The 16,621-nt window shown below is 38.9% G+C and overlaps 1 protein-coding gene across 1 annotated transcript in view; it reads left to right on the top strand.

Annotated features, from left to right (window-relative positions):
- The window catches only part of OSBPL8 (oxysterol binding protein like 8), a 189,228-nt gene that overhangs the window by 166,141 nt on the left and 6,466 nt on the right, over positions 1 to 16,621 (top strand). Inside the window, exons 11-22 of the mRNA XM_026648813.2 lie at positions 907 to 1,144; positions 2,645 to 2,829; positions 4,519 to 4,600; positions 5,282 to 5,380; positions 6,707 to 6,803; positions 7,393 to 7,491; positions 9,173 to 9,270; positions 9,975 to 10,064; positions 13,441 to 13,577; positions 14,019 to 14,204; positions 15,862 to 15,949; positions 16,356 to 16,461. Of these exons, the coding sequence (XP_026504598.1) occupies positions 907 to 1,144; positions 2,645 to 2,829; positions 4,519 to 4,600; positions 5,282 to 5,380; positions 6,707 to 6,803; positions 7,393 to 7,491; positions 9,173 to 9,270; positions 9,975 to 10,064; positions 13,441 to 13,577; positions 14,019 to 14,204; positions 15,862 to 15,949; positions 16,356 to 16,461 (1,505 nt within the window). The remainder of the gene's footprint in view (positions 1 to 906; positions 1,145 to 2,644; positions 2,830 to 4,518; positions 4,601 to 5,281; positions 5,381 to 6,706; positions 6,804 to 7,392; positions 7,492 to 9,172; positions 9,271 to 9,974; positions 10,065 to 13,440; positions 13,578 to 14,018; positions 14,205 to 15,861; positions 15,950 to 16,355; positions 16,462 to 16,621) is intronic.

The raw sequence follows: 16,621 nt of genomic DNA, 5'->3' as shown, positions 1-16,621 counted from the left end.
TGTGGGAGGACTGTGTTGTTGCTCATCTCCCCAGTACAGGATGCTGAACATTATGCCATTATATGCAGGGGAGTGGGTGAAGACCTGCAACTGGAGAAATACAGTGCAGTTGCCTCTGAGGGGACCCCTTGAGACTAGGGTGAAACTGGGGGGGGGGGAGGAGGCCTGTTGCGTCAATCCTTGGTTCATGGCCCAATCCGGGGTGGGTGGGTGGGTGTGTGTGTGTGTGGATTATCAAATAAGCCCGTGAGAACTCTTGGAACAAGTACTGTCCTCACTCTACTGGCTCCTTTCAACCAATATATATGATCTGCCTCCAGCTGGACACTCAGCTATTACCCAGAGAAACATTAATGAGATGGTATTTCATAGAATTTTGCAAAAATCTTCCCTTGGCCTTTCTTTTAAAGTTATGCAGTAGCTACTGCAACACTTGACACTTTTGAAATGCAGTTATATCAGCTATGTAAGCTAACAGGACCATAGATCTACCTGTATATGTATGTATGTATCATACAAATATAAACAGCTGTTAAAACCCACTAAAAGTAGCTAGGTCACTGTTAGGCAATCAATCATACATATTGTTTATACACAAAATAGTGAGGGTTGTAAGGTAAAACCTGTATGAGGACGAAATTGTTGTAGGGTTGGTAATGAGCTTCATAGTTCAAAACAAAAGCAAACTAAACAGATTGCTATAAAAGTTTTAAGGAAGGCTGTTCCTTGTGATCCTTTCTTATTGCAGTGTTATCAATTTGACATGGCTATCAGGTATTGGTATTGACACTAATGTCCTGCATTAGGCAAGTTCCTGGTTTGAGGATGTTATTCATAGTGGTGGACAATTTGAAGGAGAGGGACAATCACAACATTTTAGATTTATTTTTTGTTTATTTGTTGTAGATTAAATGATAGTGAAATTGAAAGGCATCACTTTAAAGATCAAGATGTGTACTCAGACAAATCTGATAAGGAAAATGATCATGATCATGATGAGTCTGATAATGATGGCCTGGGGAAAAGTGAAGAAAGTGACACTGACACATCAGAGCGACAGGATGACTCTTACGTTGATCCAGAACCTGTTGATCTTATCAGGGAAACTACCTATATGGAACAGATTCATGAAGAACTTGGAGAGGTAAATAATGTACTCTACTCTTAGTAGTATTTACCTTATTTCCAGATAGCAAATTGACTTAAGAGTTTTAGAAGTCAAATTGAATGTCATTGGAAAGTTGCCTTGCAGTGTTGGATTTAGTAGTTTAAGGAGACTTGTGAAAGTGTGACTGCTCCCCCTCATGCCCCTCTATTTAACAGATTCCTGTTCACCACTAGTCATGTGGCCGAGCAAGGGACTTTGGAATACTCCCCAAACTTAAGGGACTGATTTTACACAGAAATTGCCTCCTGCAGCAGAAGTGGAGTCCAGCTGCTTGTCCTTTCATTATTAGTGATTGGTTTACATTAGCTTGGTTTCAAGGCTGTCTCCTCAAGGAAAAGGGCAAGAAACTTAGTTATTAAATGAAGTAAAGAGGTTTCTTTACATTCTAGTTTCCCCCTTAATCAGAGAGGCCAGTAGCCACAAGATTTGCAGGGCTCAGAGGTTGCTTTTGTTGCCTTCTGTCATTTAACAAATTTAAATTGATCTGACTCTGACATCGCTTCTGCATGGCAAAGCTCCACCTGCCTTTGAGGTCCTGAGCATTTGTGTGATTAAAAAGTAGCAGTCACCATAAAAAAATCACCAGTGCTATTTGAAATAGTAACACTCTGAATCTGACTTGTTTGAGCCTCCCTCTTGTGGCTTTTCACTGCTAGAGACTTTTTTTTTTTTAATAGCAGCAGCAGCAGGGAATGAATAAGATGTCAGATGATGATAATTTCTAGCCTACGTTAATGCTGCTGTTACCGATTTCTGCTCCAAAGATATTTGAACTTTTTTTAGACAAAACCCACTACTAGTTTTTTTTGTTTGTTTGTTTTTAAATTGGAAATAAGGTAGCTTCTTCTAAAATCCTGGTTTCATTTCCTGAAACTCTTTGGAAAGGAGAAATATCTCCCTTTTCTTCTCCTAGTCTAGCAGAGTGTCACCTGGAGATGTGTAGATGGGAGAGAGAGCGTCCTCTTGCTGCTGCTAGAGGGAGGGAGGCATATGGAAGAGTGCTGGACATATCAAAGGGTGGAGGTGGAGGTGAAATGGCAGATTCTTCATCAGCATTCAAAATGAGAAATTGATTAATGTAACCAATGGCCCCTGGCTGGTGCATTCCCTGCATGTGAGAGAAAAGGGAAACACATAGTTGATGGCTGGGAAAGGAACAGGCTTCTGACCATGGTCCCATCTAGAGGGCTCTCTTGATATAAAATGTCATATAATTATTGGGGCAAACCCAATTCCTAAAAAATAAATACTAGATAGCATATCTGATATGCTGTGTTAATCAGGTAGCATATATTAAACTTTTCAGAATGCCTCTAACGGGGCTAGTTCCCATACTCCTGCAGGTAGTTGGTTAGCCACCATGTATCCTAAACCTAACTTATTGTTTGTCCTAAATGTGTGTAGTTTTTTTTCACAGGATATGTTGAACTGTTACTGTGTTTCTAGTTTTTCATCAACATTTTTTCCTGGTGGAAGGCAGGGGAGGCTTGTCAAACAGAAACAGTGTCAGAGGAGAACAAAAGCCTGATCTGGATGCTGTTGAAACAAGTCCGTCCAGGAATGGACCTCTCCAAGGTTGTACTGCCTACGTTTATCTTGGAACCTCGTTCTTTCTTGGACAAACTGTCTGATTACTACTATCATGCAGACTTCTTGTCTGAGTGAGTTAATTCTTTTCACTTTAAAAATAAATTTTATTAAATAGTGAAATGGCTTTGCAAGGTTTTCTATCCATCCCGGTTAAACTGAAGCAGAGAATGCTGAATGTCTGAATGCTCATCTAACAGTGTATTAAACACCATGTTGTGGGATTTCCTTGGCTTATTCCTAAAGCTTATAAAGTATATCTCAAAGGCACAGTATCCTGGTCAGAAATTGATGATAACTCTGACAGACAAATGTGCTTGTTAGTGCTACTAGAAACAGAGGATAGGAACCTTTGGAAACATCTGTAAGAAGTTAAGAGCTAGTTAGTGAAGGATAGGAAACAGAGGATAGGAACCTTTGGAAACATGCTATAAGAAGTTAAGAGTTAGTTAGTGAAGGCAAAGGAAATTAAATTTCCTAACTATCTACAAAACAATACCATTTAAGTAGTCCAATTAAAGTGTTTTGTTAGCTATATGAGGGCCTAGATCAGTGGTTCTCAACCTATTTACCATTGCGGGCCGCATCCAATACTACCTGTATGGCCCTGAGGATGTCACATGGGCCGCAGCTCTGTGCTGATTGGGCCACAAGCGGCCCGTGGACCGCAGGTTGAGAACCACTGGCCTAGATGAATTCACTTGATTTATCTGAGAACCAAAAGGAATAAGAAGGACCTAAAATGGAATGCTTCACTTCAACTTGGAGTTCTGTGAATTTCTAAAGCAGTCTTCCCAGATTGGAGAACTGAATGGATAAGATTTTGCGGTGCATGGGCCTAAGTACTATATCTTTGCAATGGCCGTGCTGCCCAGAATTAGACATAATTGGCTTTGCAAAAGAAATAGTTCCCCCATGACCTTTGGCTTTTAAGTGGAGGAAACACACAATGCTCTCAAGAGCCAACAGTTCTCCAGTCTGTTCTCAAGACTAGATTTTCTTGTTACTTTATTGTTTTGACAAATATTTAATAATAAATACAAAAAGGGCTCTACTTCACCCTAGAAATGTTTTCACCCCTCAGCTCACAGTTCTAAAATGGGGATTACATCACATGGATCAATATCTGGATCAACATCTGTATACAGTATTAAACTATATTAGAAAGGAACAAAAGTCCATAAAGGAAAACAAAATATTTAGTTGAATTTCAAGAATCAAACCAAGCTTTTTGATCATAAAATGTGCATTTTCTCGTATTCAAGAAGCTTATTGGGACTCAGTATTGATAACTTTCTCCTTGGACCTCACTTGTCTGACTAGCAGCAGTATCTCCCCATCTACAGCAGGAAACGTTTCCAGTGAGATATTTGGGAAGCAGTCTCTTGGTAATACTGTCAAATCTTTAAGAAGCATGACTCTTTTTTTTTTTAATTTGGCAGCTTCTTGGTCAACTGTATGCCAAAAGACATTCTTGACCCTTATTCTGAGTACTTTCTAACTATGTCCATTCAGTTACCAGTGGATCTGATAAAAAATTATTTGATACATATATACTTAAAATATAGGAGTGACTTTTAATTTCCCATGTGTACTAATTCAAAAACGTGTTACAAGATCTATTTTCTGGTCAATAGATAATATATTATAATACATATCAATGTAAATTATAATATGCTGATAGCAGATAATAATGATAGAAGATCTATGATGTGTCTATTTCAATTTTATCTTTAATCCAGTAACTCTGTCGTGTGTTATAGGGCTGCTCTTGAAGAGAATGCTTACAATCGTATGAAGAAAGTAGTGAAATGGTATTTGTCAGGATTCTACAAAAAGCCAAAGGTAACCTTTTGCATCTTCCTCTGCTATTAAAGGATGATCTTAATGTTTAGTTATTTTAAAAGTAATATAGACAAATATGAAGCTGTCTCTTATATTTGGACTCAAACCATGGTTGAAATGGACTGCACTTAATGCACATTTTTGTCAATGAATGTTGCAATATGCATTTTCAGCTAAATTGGGCAGTTCCTATATTCTTGATAGTCATGCTCTCAGTGAGGAACATCAATCTCAGTAGGAAATTACGACCAGGATTAGATAGCAACATTTTTAGTATTTTATACTTGGCCCCCTACTTGCTTCTTAACACTTCTTCTTTCTAGCAGTGCTGATGGGAGGGGTATTGAATGACACACAGCTTGCCTCTGCTTAATTTCAGACAGATGGAGATGAGTGATTAAACCAGTTTTCCCACAATAGCCCAACTGCTCTATCCCCCATCATAAAATGTACACAGAATGAGACAGGATCTCTGAAGTACTAATGAGTACCTGTTTCTATTCTTTGTCCCCCAGAATTCATGGGGTTATCTTCAAAGTTGGACTCTCTCATAGAGTATATTCTAGTGTCCTCTGCTCTTTTTTCCTTTACATTTGATAGTGGTAATTCCATTTTCTGTAAACTGTTTTGCATTTTCTGTGATTGTATTGTCTGATTGAAATCTCCAATGTTTCTGTTCAGGGACTAAAGAAACCATACAATCCTATACTTGGTGAGACTTTCCGCTGCATGTGGATTCATCCCAGGACAAACAGCAAGACTTTCTATATTGCTGAACAGGTATTGGCAAAATAGGTTTTGCTATTAATCTGACTTTTTAATATATGCCATCAGTTAGTTAGTTTTTTGCTTTGCTTTGTAGAACAGATAAAATAACGATATTCTGTGTAGTCATAGTGACCCCAATTTGGCAAGGTACTTAACATTTTTGCGTAATATATGAGTAGTCCCAGGGCTCCTTAATACTGGCTCAGTATCTTGCTGAATCAGTATTTAAGAAATGATTTGATGTCTTTGTTTGAATGCCTATTTGCTTAGGGGAATGGCTGCTACATGAATTACTAAGTGTCTGAACACTACATCAAGAGCAGATGCTGATTTTGGGAGTGGAGGGACAGAGTTTCACTCATTGTTCAAATAGTGTTTCTTAGGTCATCTTCTCAGGGAACTCAGTGTTAGTCTCCTATAGGGGCTCTGGGGCAGTATCATGGAGGAAAAAAAGGGTTATTCACCAGCAATACGTTTTGTTTGTGAATGTATTACTGGCATGTTCATCCTCTGTCTCAGAGCCCAGCCACAAATAGGATTTCTAAAGGCACAGAGGGAAACTAAGGGATGGGTAGAAGAACTGGCATATTTGTACCCCTGGAATGTTGGGATTGAGGAATTGTGCACATATTCCTAACTGCTACTCAAAAATAGTTTCTTGGCCATGTGGCTAGGCACCCGTCTCTTACAGTGGGGCTGTAGCGAGACAGTACTATTAAGTAACCTCTAATCTACTAGCTTCTCTTTCTGAAAAATAAAATGGCAGCTAGCTCTGGAACTTGGCAGAGGAGGCAGTAAAACAACTGCAGTCAGTAGGCCAGGAAAATCCAAGCATATGGTACTTCTGGTCCAAGCTGAGGTGGAAAATCTGGGAACTAGGACACTCAGACCAGGCAAATGCGTGATTCCAGCTAGTGAGACAATTCATGTGTTCTAGGCTTTGAGATTAATTATTAATGGGTAGTGGTGCTCGCAAGGGACAAACAGTGCTAAGTACATGAAAAGTATTCAAGAAGTTCTGCTGACAAACTTGGTCTTTAATGGTACTCTGGATTTTTACTAGACATAGGTGGTTATACAAGAGATTTCTTTGTAATAGTCTAGCATTTGAAGTTTTCTAGTTACACCTTGATTTCAGTAAGGATGTTGACTTTGTTTGATCGGAGTATATTTTTAAATATGTCCTGACTTTTATCTATGAACATTTCCTATAGATGCCTTTCTTTGAATTTTAAATCCACGTGCACTTTTGATATGTACTCTCTGTAGCTCACTTATTAGAACAAGAATTATTGCAACACTTCAACTGCTTGGGTTCAATTTTGTTGCATTCAACAGGTGTCTCATCACCCCCCAGTATCTGCCTTCTATGTTAGCAACCGAAAGGATGGGTTTTGCCTTAGTGGTAGTATCCTGGCCAAATCCAAGTTCTATGGTAAGTTCTTTATGCTTTTTTATATACAATGGAGCCCCAATTATCCAATCTAATAGGGATCAGGGCCAGATCAGATAACCAAAAATCCAGATAAACCAGAGAATGGGTGGCTAGGGCTCCCACTGCCAGCCCTGGGTGGCTGGTGGTTCGGTAAATATGGAGTGATGGATAATGGAGGCTCCGTTAAACTAGGTTCTACTGTATTATTGCACAAGGAATCTATAACAAGTTGGAAATGCAATTAGATGTTTTTATTAAATAAATGCAAGGAGTGCCTAAAATTCTAAGGATTATTTAAACAGAGAAACTTTGCTTTAAAAACTTTAAGCATCATTTACAAAACATTAAGAATCAAGTCAGTTATTGACATCTCCTTCCTCCAAATAGAAGTGCTCTGTTCATGGCTTTGGTCTAGATGCTATATTTTGTAAAGGGGATACTCTACAGCATATGGGCTTCACTGTAAGGACAGAATGCAACAGAGGATGACCCAGTCTCTTTAATCTATTGCTCACTTACTGGGAAATGCTGCCTATTGTCCATTGGCTTTGAAAAATACATAGTGTAATTTGGTTTCCTTGTCTTTCAGGGAATTCATTATCTGCCATATTGGATGGAGACGGTCGACTAATGTTCCTGAATAGGGGAGAAGATTATGTAATGACCATGCCATATGCACATTGTAAAGGTAGTTTTGTTTTTTTTTCCTTATTCAAAAGGTGGAAATGTTACAAAATTAGATGTTATCATAAGCTGTAGATAGGCTTGAGTTAGAGAGAATCTACTCTAAAGTGAAGTTGTCTGAACACGCAAAACATTATTATATCCAGGTTCTTCCAGACCTGAAGAAGAGCTCTCTCTGGCTCGAAAGTTTGTCTCTCTCACCGGCAGAAGTTGGTCCAATAAAAGATATATTACCTCACCCACCTTGTCTCTCATGCATAACATTGATGGTTCTCTAATTCTATGCTTCCACATCTGTTAATAGAGCAAGTACACTTGTGTGGAGGGACTCCTAGTTAATGCTGTGTTTTTGTTGTGGTAAATTTTGAAGAAAATCATGTGGCTTTAATGACAAAAATATATAAAGCCACCTGGAATTGCAGTAAAAGTAATTAATGAAGTCAAGGGCTTGGGCCTATTTTTTTTTTTTTTTTTTAAGGAACAAACCAATCAAGCGACACCATTGCTACCTCCTGGAGATCTTAATATTTTAAACCAGTTTTTTAAAAGTGGTACCTAATTACTATTCTGCTTTTTACCCTCTTCTAGATTTTCTTTCTGAACTTGGTCTCATCAGGGAACATAAGAAATTATACTTCTTGCTGTGGCTTAAGTGTTTGTGCGTTTTGTTCAAATACTTACCAACCATATGTACAAAAATGTGCTCACACACCATCTTAATTCAGCCAGATTTCACTTCATTCTTTCACTGTTAAACCAGCCCTTGAGCTTGTGATCACAAGATACAATGCAGTGCAACACTGCGGGCGAGGGGAGGAAGGGGATGCTGTTCAGCTTAAGTATTGAACTAGTGGTTTAGCTGCTTAGCTGGAACTAAAAGATCCCTTTGAGACTCCCCAAAATAGTTGAGGATGAACCATTTGTCATGGCTAACATTGTCAATGAATTTAAAAATGTCGGTGTTTCATTGGTGAATATCAAAAGTCTAATAGCCAAGGGTGTATATATGATTTGAGTACAGTGGGCTAGTGTCCATTTGCCTGTAATCATTTCACTCTCTGGGAAGTGAGTGCTTTTTATTAAGCTATTTGGGCAGGCGCTGGGTGTTGTGGTGATGAGAAACAGTACAAAACACTTGCATTCAAATGGGACTAATTTTAACACAATTTGCTGCTTATTCCAATACATGTATTCTCTGGCAGAGACTGGCCAAGTGTCTGCCATAAATGCTGCCACTTGCGTGTAAGACGTTGCATTGCAGCAGAATAGTGTAAACAGAATTAGCTCCAGTTAGCTGGATTTTGGAAAGCTTAGCTATGCTCTTCTCACTTCTTTCCAGGAGATTTTTTAAAACTTATTTCATGCCAGAAAGGGAAGAACTTTTGTGTGGTTCTGGGACAAACGTATATTAAAATATATTATGTAATGTATCCACAGAGTAAGGGGCTGCACATACTCATGATTAGGAGAGATCCCCTGAAGAGAAGATAAACTGGCTCTCTTGTCTATTCCTTTTTCCACCTGGCACCAATAAACATTCATTCTAAGAGGTTTTTTTGGGGGTGGGGGGTTTATAAGAATTTAGCGCTTGTGTATATCTTGCTCAGTTATCAGTAGAAAGCAAATGGGTGTTGTAGGGGAACTCTGTTTGCATGTTATGTAAAACAAGTTCTGTTTTCCTGCAGGAATTCTTTATGGCACAATGACTTTAGAGCTTGGGGGAACTGTCAACATTGCATGTGAGAAAACTGGATACAGTGCAACAATTGAATTCAAACTAAAGGTAAGAGGGCTCTGTATGTGGACACAAGGAGAATTAAGATAATAGAAAAATGGATGTAGCTCTTACCAGGTCCCTAATCAGATTTTCAGAGTTGGTATTGATTTAACTCTTTTCTTGGAAAATGTATAGTTTCTTTATGCTAATTGTTGTATATCAAGCTATGTTAGTCAAGATAATCACAACACAAGTGATTACAGTACTAAAAGGAACAGCATCATTAATATCTACATTGATCATGAGGTAGAATACTCTTCTGGGTCCAAAGGTCAGGACCTGGGCCCTTTGCTGGGACTTGGGCTCTGACCTTAGCAGTGCACCATCGCACTGATACAGTGCTGTTGGATGAGTCTAATGGATGACACTTTGGTTTAAATATCTCAAAATCCTTTCTCTCTGCCCAAGTAAAATTCAAGAGACATCCGACCCTTTAGATCAGTCAGGGATCATGCCAATGTTTTGACCAATAGTCCTTATGTTAATAAAACTGTTTCAGCATAGATTTTTAGAAATGACGGGATGACTGAACAAGATGTCATGGGCTGAGCCTTAACTCTTGGATTAGATAGCCATGCGATAGGTTATTTTAAAGTAATTTTGGCTGTCACTCCAGAGATTTTGTAATTGCATGTTTTTGTCCTAATGTTTAACTTTACTCTAACATTATCTCTCACTAAAAAATTAACATTTTTCTTTTTGTTTTGTAGCCATTTTTGGGCAACAATGACAGTGTTAATCAAATATCAGGGAAAATTAAACTGGGCAAAGAAGTTCTGGCTACTTTGGAGGGCCACTGGGTGAGTAGTGAATGCGTCTATAAAATAAACTATTTCTGTTTTGCTAGTAATGACAAGTAAATAGTACTCATCCTTCAAATTTGTTGTAAATTCACCTAGATATAAAGCTACTTCATTTTGGCTGTAAACACTGGCACTTATAAAGAGGCAGCTCATGATAATAGATATCTTACTATATATACTCAGCTCTCAGGAATGACTCTGGAATTTAGATAATGCTGTTTTTAAATGACGCTCTTGTTTTCGTTACTTTATGTACTTCTGAAAGAGGCAGAGTTGGACGAAAAGGGTGGTAGTGCATTTGTGAGTGACATACAGTGTTCCTGAAGAAAAGAAATCGGTGGCATATATGGCATGTACACAAAGACATAATATATATCCATATATAATGTAATACAAACTAAGGGAACTAAAATGGGGGCGGGAGGGGAAAGGGAATTGAGGTAAGAGCCTGGCATGGAGTTACTGGGGATTCTGAAAGAAGAAACTGAGGCAGACACAACTGTTGTGCTGAGGCCTGCTGCAGGAGGGTGCTCAGGACAGGTCGTCCTATCACAGATAGCTAGTAGGGACTCCGGTAAGTAGTCAGCTTTCAAAAAATATACATATGGGCTGTCAAATGACTAAAAAAATAATCGCAATTAATGGCAAGATTAAAAAAAGTTGTGATTAATTGCAGTTTTAATTGCACTGTTAAACAGTAATGGAATACCAATTTTAATGTATTGTAAATATTTTGGATGTTTTTCTACATTTTCAAATATATTGATTTCAATTACAATGCATAATACAAAGTGTACAGTGCTCACTTTACATTACTATTTTGATTACAAATATTTGCATTGTAAAAAAAGATAAAAGAAATAATATTTTTAAATTTACCTCATACAAGTACTTTGTTTGATCTGTGGTCTTGTAGTGATCCTGAAACTCTGTAAGCGTACTCTGTCGCGACTGGCAGGATTCATTTGCTGTTGGTGGGTTATCTATAGCACAAGAACTGGAGGCGAAAGCATGTTTTAGCACGTACTGCAGGTGGTACTGCAGACTTGAAGTACTTTGATGGTATTGGAACTCACCTACAGATAACTGTCTTTTTATCCAGAGAACCATCCGGAAGTTTTTTAAAAATAAACTTCCTATTCAAAAGACCTGAACTTTTGCTGCTTTGCTCCATTAATTTTTGCTGATAGTTAATCACTCCAGATTATGAGAACACAGTAGAATTGTGCCAATTTCCACTAAATGATGAAGTACAGTATGTGAAGAAGGTCAAAACAGAGGTGTGTGATTAATTCTCATTAAAAAAAATGCATTAATTTGTTTTGTGTTAATCGCTTGCATTAACTGGGTTTGACAGCCATAAAAACAATAATTCTATATTTGTAATTTGCACTTTCATGATAAAGAGATTGCACTAGAGTACTTGTATGAGACTAATTGAAAAATACTATTTATTTTGTTTCATTTTTACAGTGCAAATATTTGTAATAAAAATAATCTAAAGTAAGCACTATACACTGTATTCATAAACAAACTAGGGAAATGCAACCTAGATGGAGCTACTATAATGTGGGTGCAAAACTAGTTGGAAAACCATTTCCAGAGAGTAATCATCTGTGGTTCACAGTCAAGCTGGGAAGGGCATAATGAATGGGGTCCCTCAGGGATCAGTTCTGGGTCTGGTTCTGTTCAATATCTTCATTAAGGCAAATATAGTACCCATATTTAAAAAAGGGAAGAAAGAGAACCTGGGGAATTACAGACCGGTCAGCCTCACTTCAGTCCCTGACAAAATCATGGAGCAGGTCCACAAGGAATCCATTTTGAAGCACTTGGAGGAGAGGAAGGTGATCAGGAACAGTCAACATGGATTCACCAAGGGCAAGTCATGCCTGACCAACCTGATTGCCTTCTGTGATGAGATAACTGGCTCTGTGGATATAGGGAAAGCAGTGGATGTGATATATCTTGACTTTAGCAGAGCTTTTGATATGGTCTCCCACAGTATTCTTACTAGCAAGTTAAAGAAGTATGGATTGGATGAATGGACTATAAGGTGGATAAAAAGCTGGCTAGATCATTGGGCTCAATGGGTAGTGATCAACGGCTCGATGTCTAGTTGGCAGCCGGTATCAAGCGGAGTGCCCCAGGGGCCGGTCCTGGGACCGGTTTTGTTCAACATCTTTATTAATGATCTGGATGATGGGATTAATTGCACCCTCAGCAACTTTGCAGATGACACTAAGCTGGAGGGAGAGGTATGCTGGAGGGTAGGGATAGGGTTCAGAGTGACCTAGACGAATTGGAGGATTGGGCCAAAAGAAATCTGAGGTTCAACAAGGACAAGTGCAGAGCCCTGCACTTAGGAAGGAAGAATCCCATGCACCACTACAGGCTGGGGACCGACTGGCTAAGCAGCAGTTCTGCAGAAAAGAACCTGGGGACTACAGTGGACTAGAAGCTGGATACAAGTCAGCAGTGTGCCCTTGTTGCCAAGAAGGCCAACAGCATATCTGTATTAGTAGGAGCATTGCCAGCAGATCGAGGGAAGTGATTATTCCCCTCTATTCGGCATTGGTGAGGCCACACCTGGAGTATTGCGTCCAGTTTGGTCCCCCACTACAGAAGGGATGTGGACAAATTGGAGAGAGTCCAGCAGAGGGCAACAAAAATGATTAGGGGGCTGGGGCACATGACTTACGAGGAGAGGCTGAGGGAACTGAGGTTATTTAGTCTGCAGAAGAGAAGAGTGAGGGGGGATTTGATAGTAGCCTTCAACTACCTGAAAGGGGGTTCCAAAGAGAATGGAACTAGGCTGTTCTCAGTGGTGGCAGATGACAGAACAAGAAGCAATGGTCTCAGTTGCAGTGGGGGAGGTCTAGATTGGATATTAGGAAACACTATTTCACTAGGAGGGTGGTGAAGCACTGGAATGGGTTACCTAGGGAGGTGGTGGAATCTCCATCCTTAGAGGTTTTTAAGGCCCGGCTTGACAAAGCCCTGGCTGGGATGGTTTAGTTGTTGGTCCTGCTTTGAGCAGGGGATTGTACTAGATGACCTCCTGAGGTCTCTTCCAACCCTAATATTCTACGATTCTATGATTGTGCTATGTAGTGCATCAAAACCTGACTAAAATTGCCTCACACATTTAATAATCTAAGTTAGTAGTAGTAGCAGAGGTAAGCAAATCTGTTTTTGAACTATGACTTTTGAGTATTACCAGCCAGGTGTGTCAAAAGGGAATAACAAATTCTTCAGTTGCAAAAAGTGCTGTATCCAGGGTCTCTGTTCCTCAGACTTGTTCTCGCTGGCTTTGTTTAAGGCTGCTACAATTTTTGGTAAGTAAAGTAATTAAAAATGTTAAACTTTACAGGACAGTGAAATTATTATTAGCGACAAAAAGACAGATGTTTCAGAGACCTTCTGGAATCCAACATCTGAGATCAGGCAGCGCAGATTAACAAGATACACAGTGAAATTTGACGAGCAAGATGACTTTGAGTCAGAGAAGTAAGTTCATGAACTATTAGCTCCTTTTCTTTTAGTTAATTACATAAAGGAGAGCATATATGCTGTTTGACAAATAAAATATGGAAGAGAGCATGGCCTGTTGGTTAAAGCATAGGATTTGGAGATGGTGATTTGGATTTTAATTCTGATTATCCTGAAAACTTATCTTTGTGAACTTGAGCAAGTCACTTACCTTCTCTGTGCTTCAGATTCCCAGTCTGTAAAACTGAGAGAAATAACACCTTTAAATGCAACCTTATTTACAGAAGTTCCAATGTAGGAAAACGTGAATAAAATAAAACTGGCAAACACAATAATGCAGTAAATAGTATCTTTATAAATTGATCATCAATCTCATTTTACCTCTGTCAAAGCAATATTTGTAGTTATTTCTGTCATCCTGATTTTGATTCTTTCACCCTTATTACATTAATTTGCTAGACTTTGGCAACAGGTGACTCGAGCTATAACCAACAAAGATCAGACAGAAGCTACTAATGAGAAATGTGTTCTGGAGGATGCTCAGAGAAAGGCTGCCAAAGAAAGGAAACTGAAGGGTGAAGAGTGGACCTGCAAACTGTTTGAACAGGATTCAATCACAGGGGAATGGCACTACAAATATGCAGAGTGAGTGGTGGAGTGTTTTGCTTACAGTTTAAACTATTCTACATATTTAAAGGTGTTGTTATGTAGAGAACTTGTTTTATAGTTTCAGGATTGAAAGAACATGAAAATGTGGATGAGTTCACACTTGTCCAACTGGTATTGAGTAGTCTTAAATCTCTATTCACCTAAAGCCATATCCACACTACAACATTAAACTTACTGTGTAAACTGGCATGGGGTTGGCTTTGGATGTGGTTAGTGTCTACGCAAGACATGGCTGATGTTCAGTTAAGTAACTGTACCTGATAGTAATAATTTGCTGCTAATAGAGGGACAGACTGGCTTATGTTTTTTTTCTTCTTAAACTAGTTCAGCATGCTTTTTTGACAAGTGGATGAGACCCCCTAACTCTTCCTGTGTAATCAGTTTGGCTGGTGTCATCTTCCTAGTTCTTTATGCGTATGACATCCTGGAATGCATTGCCCCACTTGCTGCTGGTTATGTTCTGTGGGCTTGTTCTCTGAACACTTGCCTTCTTAGGCAATGTAGAATATCCAGATTTTCCCAGAATGGGCTGATGCACAATTGTGCAGCCTGGTAAATGTGAACTTGAAAATGTAGCTGTAATAGCAGAAAAGCTGTTTGGACATAAACTGCATCATGTAACTTGTTATTGGTAAAGGTGACTAACACTGACCGGCTCCAAAAACACAGTTGCCGCGTGGATGGGTCCACACAGCTCTCTTCTCCTGACAAGTGTAACACGCACTGAGTAGCTCACTGTTAAAGGCTTATGGTGGTTCCATGCATCAGAAGGTGGAGGGGTAACTCTGCAAGTATACAAACAAATGTGAAACTTGAGTCCAGTCTTGGCATTGATCCACATCCTCAATTCCCACTGACTTACAAGGAGTTCAGCAAGAAGAGCAGTGGCAGAATTGAGCCTTTTATCAGTAACAGTTACCACAGGATCAGCATGCAAAGTCTTTTGTTCCTTTTTCAATTGAAGTATTAATTTATACTAAAAAGGGGAAAAAGTAAAATATCCAGGGATATTACAGCCATATAAGAATGTAGTAGTGCTGAAACCAATGTTATATCTAGCTTTGTGCTGACAGTTGGTTCCAGAGCTATATACCTTACGGTGAACTCTATTGTACATAACAAATTTTCACAACTGACAAAAATAGCCTTAAAATTTTCTATGCACCATATAAACTAGTGTTTTCCCTTGCTCTTTCAAAGAGACAAAGTAACAAGATTTTTCTTCCCCGGTTCCAGAATGTGGTATGTTTATGTAACATGTCAGGAAATCTTTACATAGCTCAGTCTTAGCATTTTTGTTATGCCAGTACCTATCAAAATTGAGTGATACTCTGGCTGGCATTCTCAATAGCCAGGGTAGGGATTGACCTGTGCATGGAGACTGAGTTATCATATCATCTTTGGGTGTATAATCCCTCCAAATCAGAGGTGAGGCACATCAGCAGGTAATATGAAGAGGCTTACATCACTTATGCCCGTTCTATACTTATCTTGTGGGGAGTTCTGAATCTTTTGGATGTCATACTAACACCTTTCACTCAAAATATTTGCTTGAAAGCTTTCCTCAACAGGAAAATGAAAATGCCTCTGATGTGTTATACAGTAACACTGTGTTCATTCTGTTTCTGTGTAGAACCAGACCATGGGATCCACTGAATGATATGATACAGTTTGAAAAAGATGGTGCCATCCAAACAAAAGTCAGGCATCGGACACCAATGGTACGTTCCGGCTTTGTAATTGTTCTCAGTAAACATGAGGTCAGACACTGGCAAATGTCAAGTTATAAATCTAGAATTCACAAAGCACTAGAGTGGTTCTTCACCCGTGTCCTACAAAGGTGTAGTCCAGTCAGCCCCTATAGCCTCTCTCTCTCCTGCTGTTCGCTATGTAGGAAAACTGACGTAATTGGATAGGTATTGAACGTTACATTACCTTAATTCCACTTACAAAAAACATCCACACTTATTTTAATTAATCTAATGTAAACCCTCCAAAACCTCTAGGATATCATTTTCAAATATTAACTCAAGTTTCTAACACACAGACATTATTATAATAGAACAACAGCTTTTTCATCAGAATGTTTGATTCTGTGCAGATAAGTATTACGTGTGTGAATTGCAGGTTAGTGTTCCAAAAATAAAACGAAAGCCAACCAGTCAGTCGAAGAAAGGAGAGTGTGGATTTTCTTCCCCAGAACCTGATAACCAGGACTCCTCTGGAAGTGAAGGTAGGATAAGCTGCATCTGTTAAGCAAATTTCATTGTTTTTCTGTTCAGTTAGACTGAGCACTGCTACAGTACAGTCATGCATTTACTTTCCTATTCTTTATTATCCCAAGATATTTGTGGTAGAAAATAACTATTGGAATATGATAAATTACAGTACTA

The sequence above is a fragment of the Terrapene carolina genome, unplaced genomic scaffold, assembly GCF_002925995.2.
Source record: "Terrapene carolina triunguis isolate 2854851 unplaced genomic scaffold, T_m_triunguis-2.0 Scaffold68, whole genome shotgun sequence".
NCBI classification, from domain to species: domain Eukaryota; kingdom Metazoa; phylum Chordata; order Testudines; family Emydidae; genus Terrapene; species Terrapene triunguis.
Note: the sequence above shows the minus strand (reverse complement) of the source record. Positions and strands in the feature narration are given on the sequence as shown.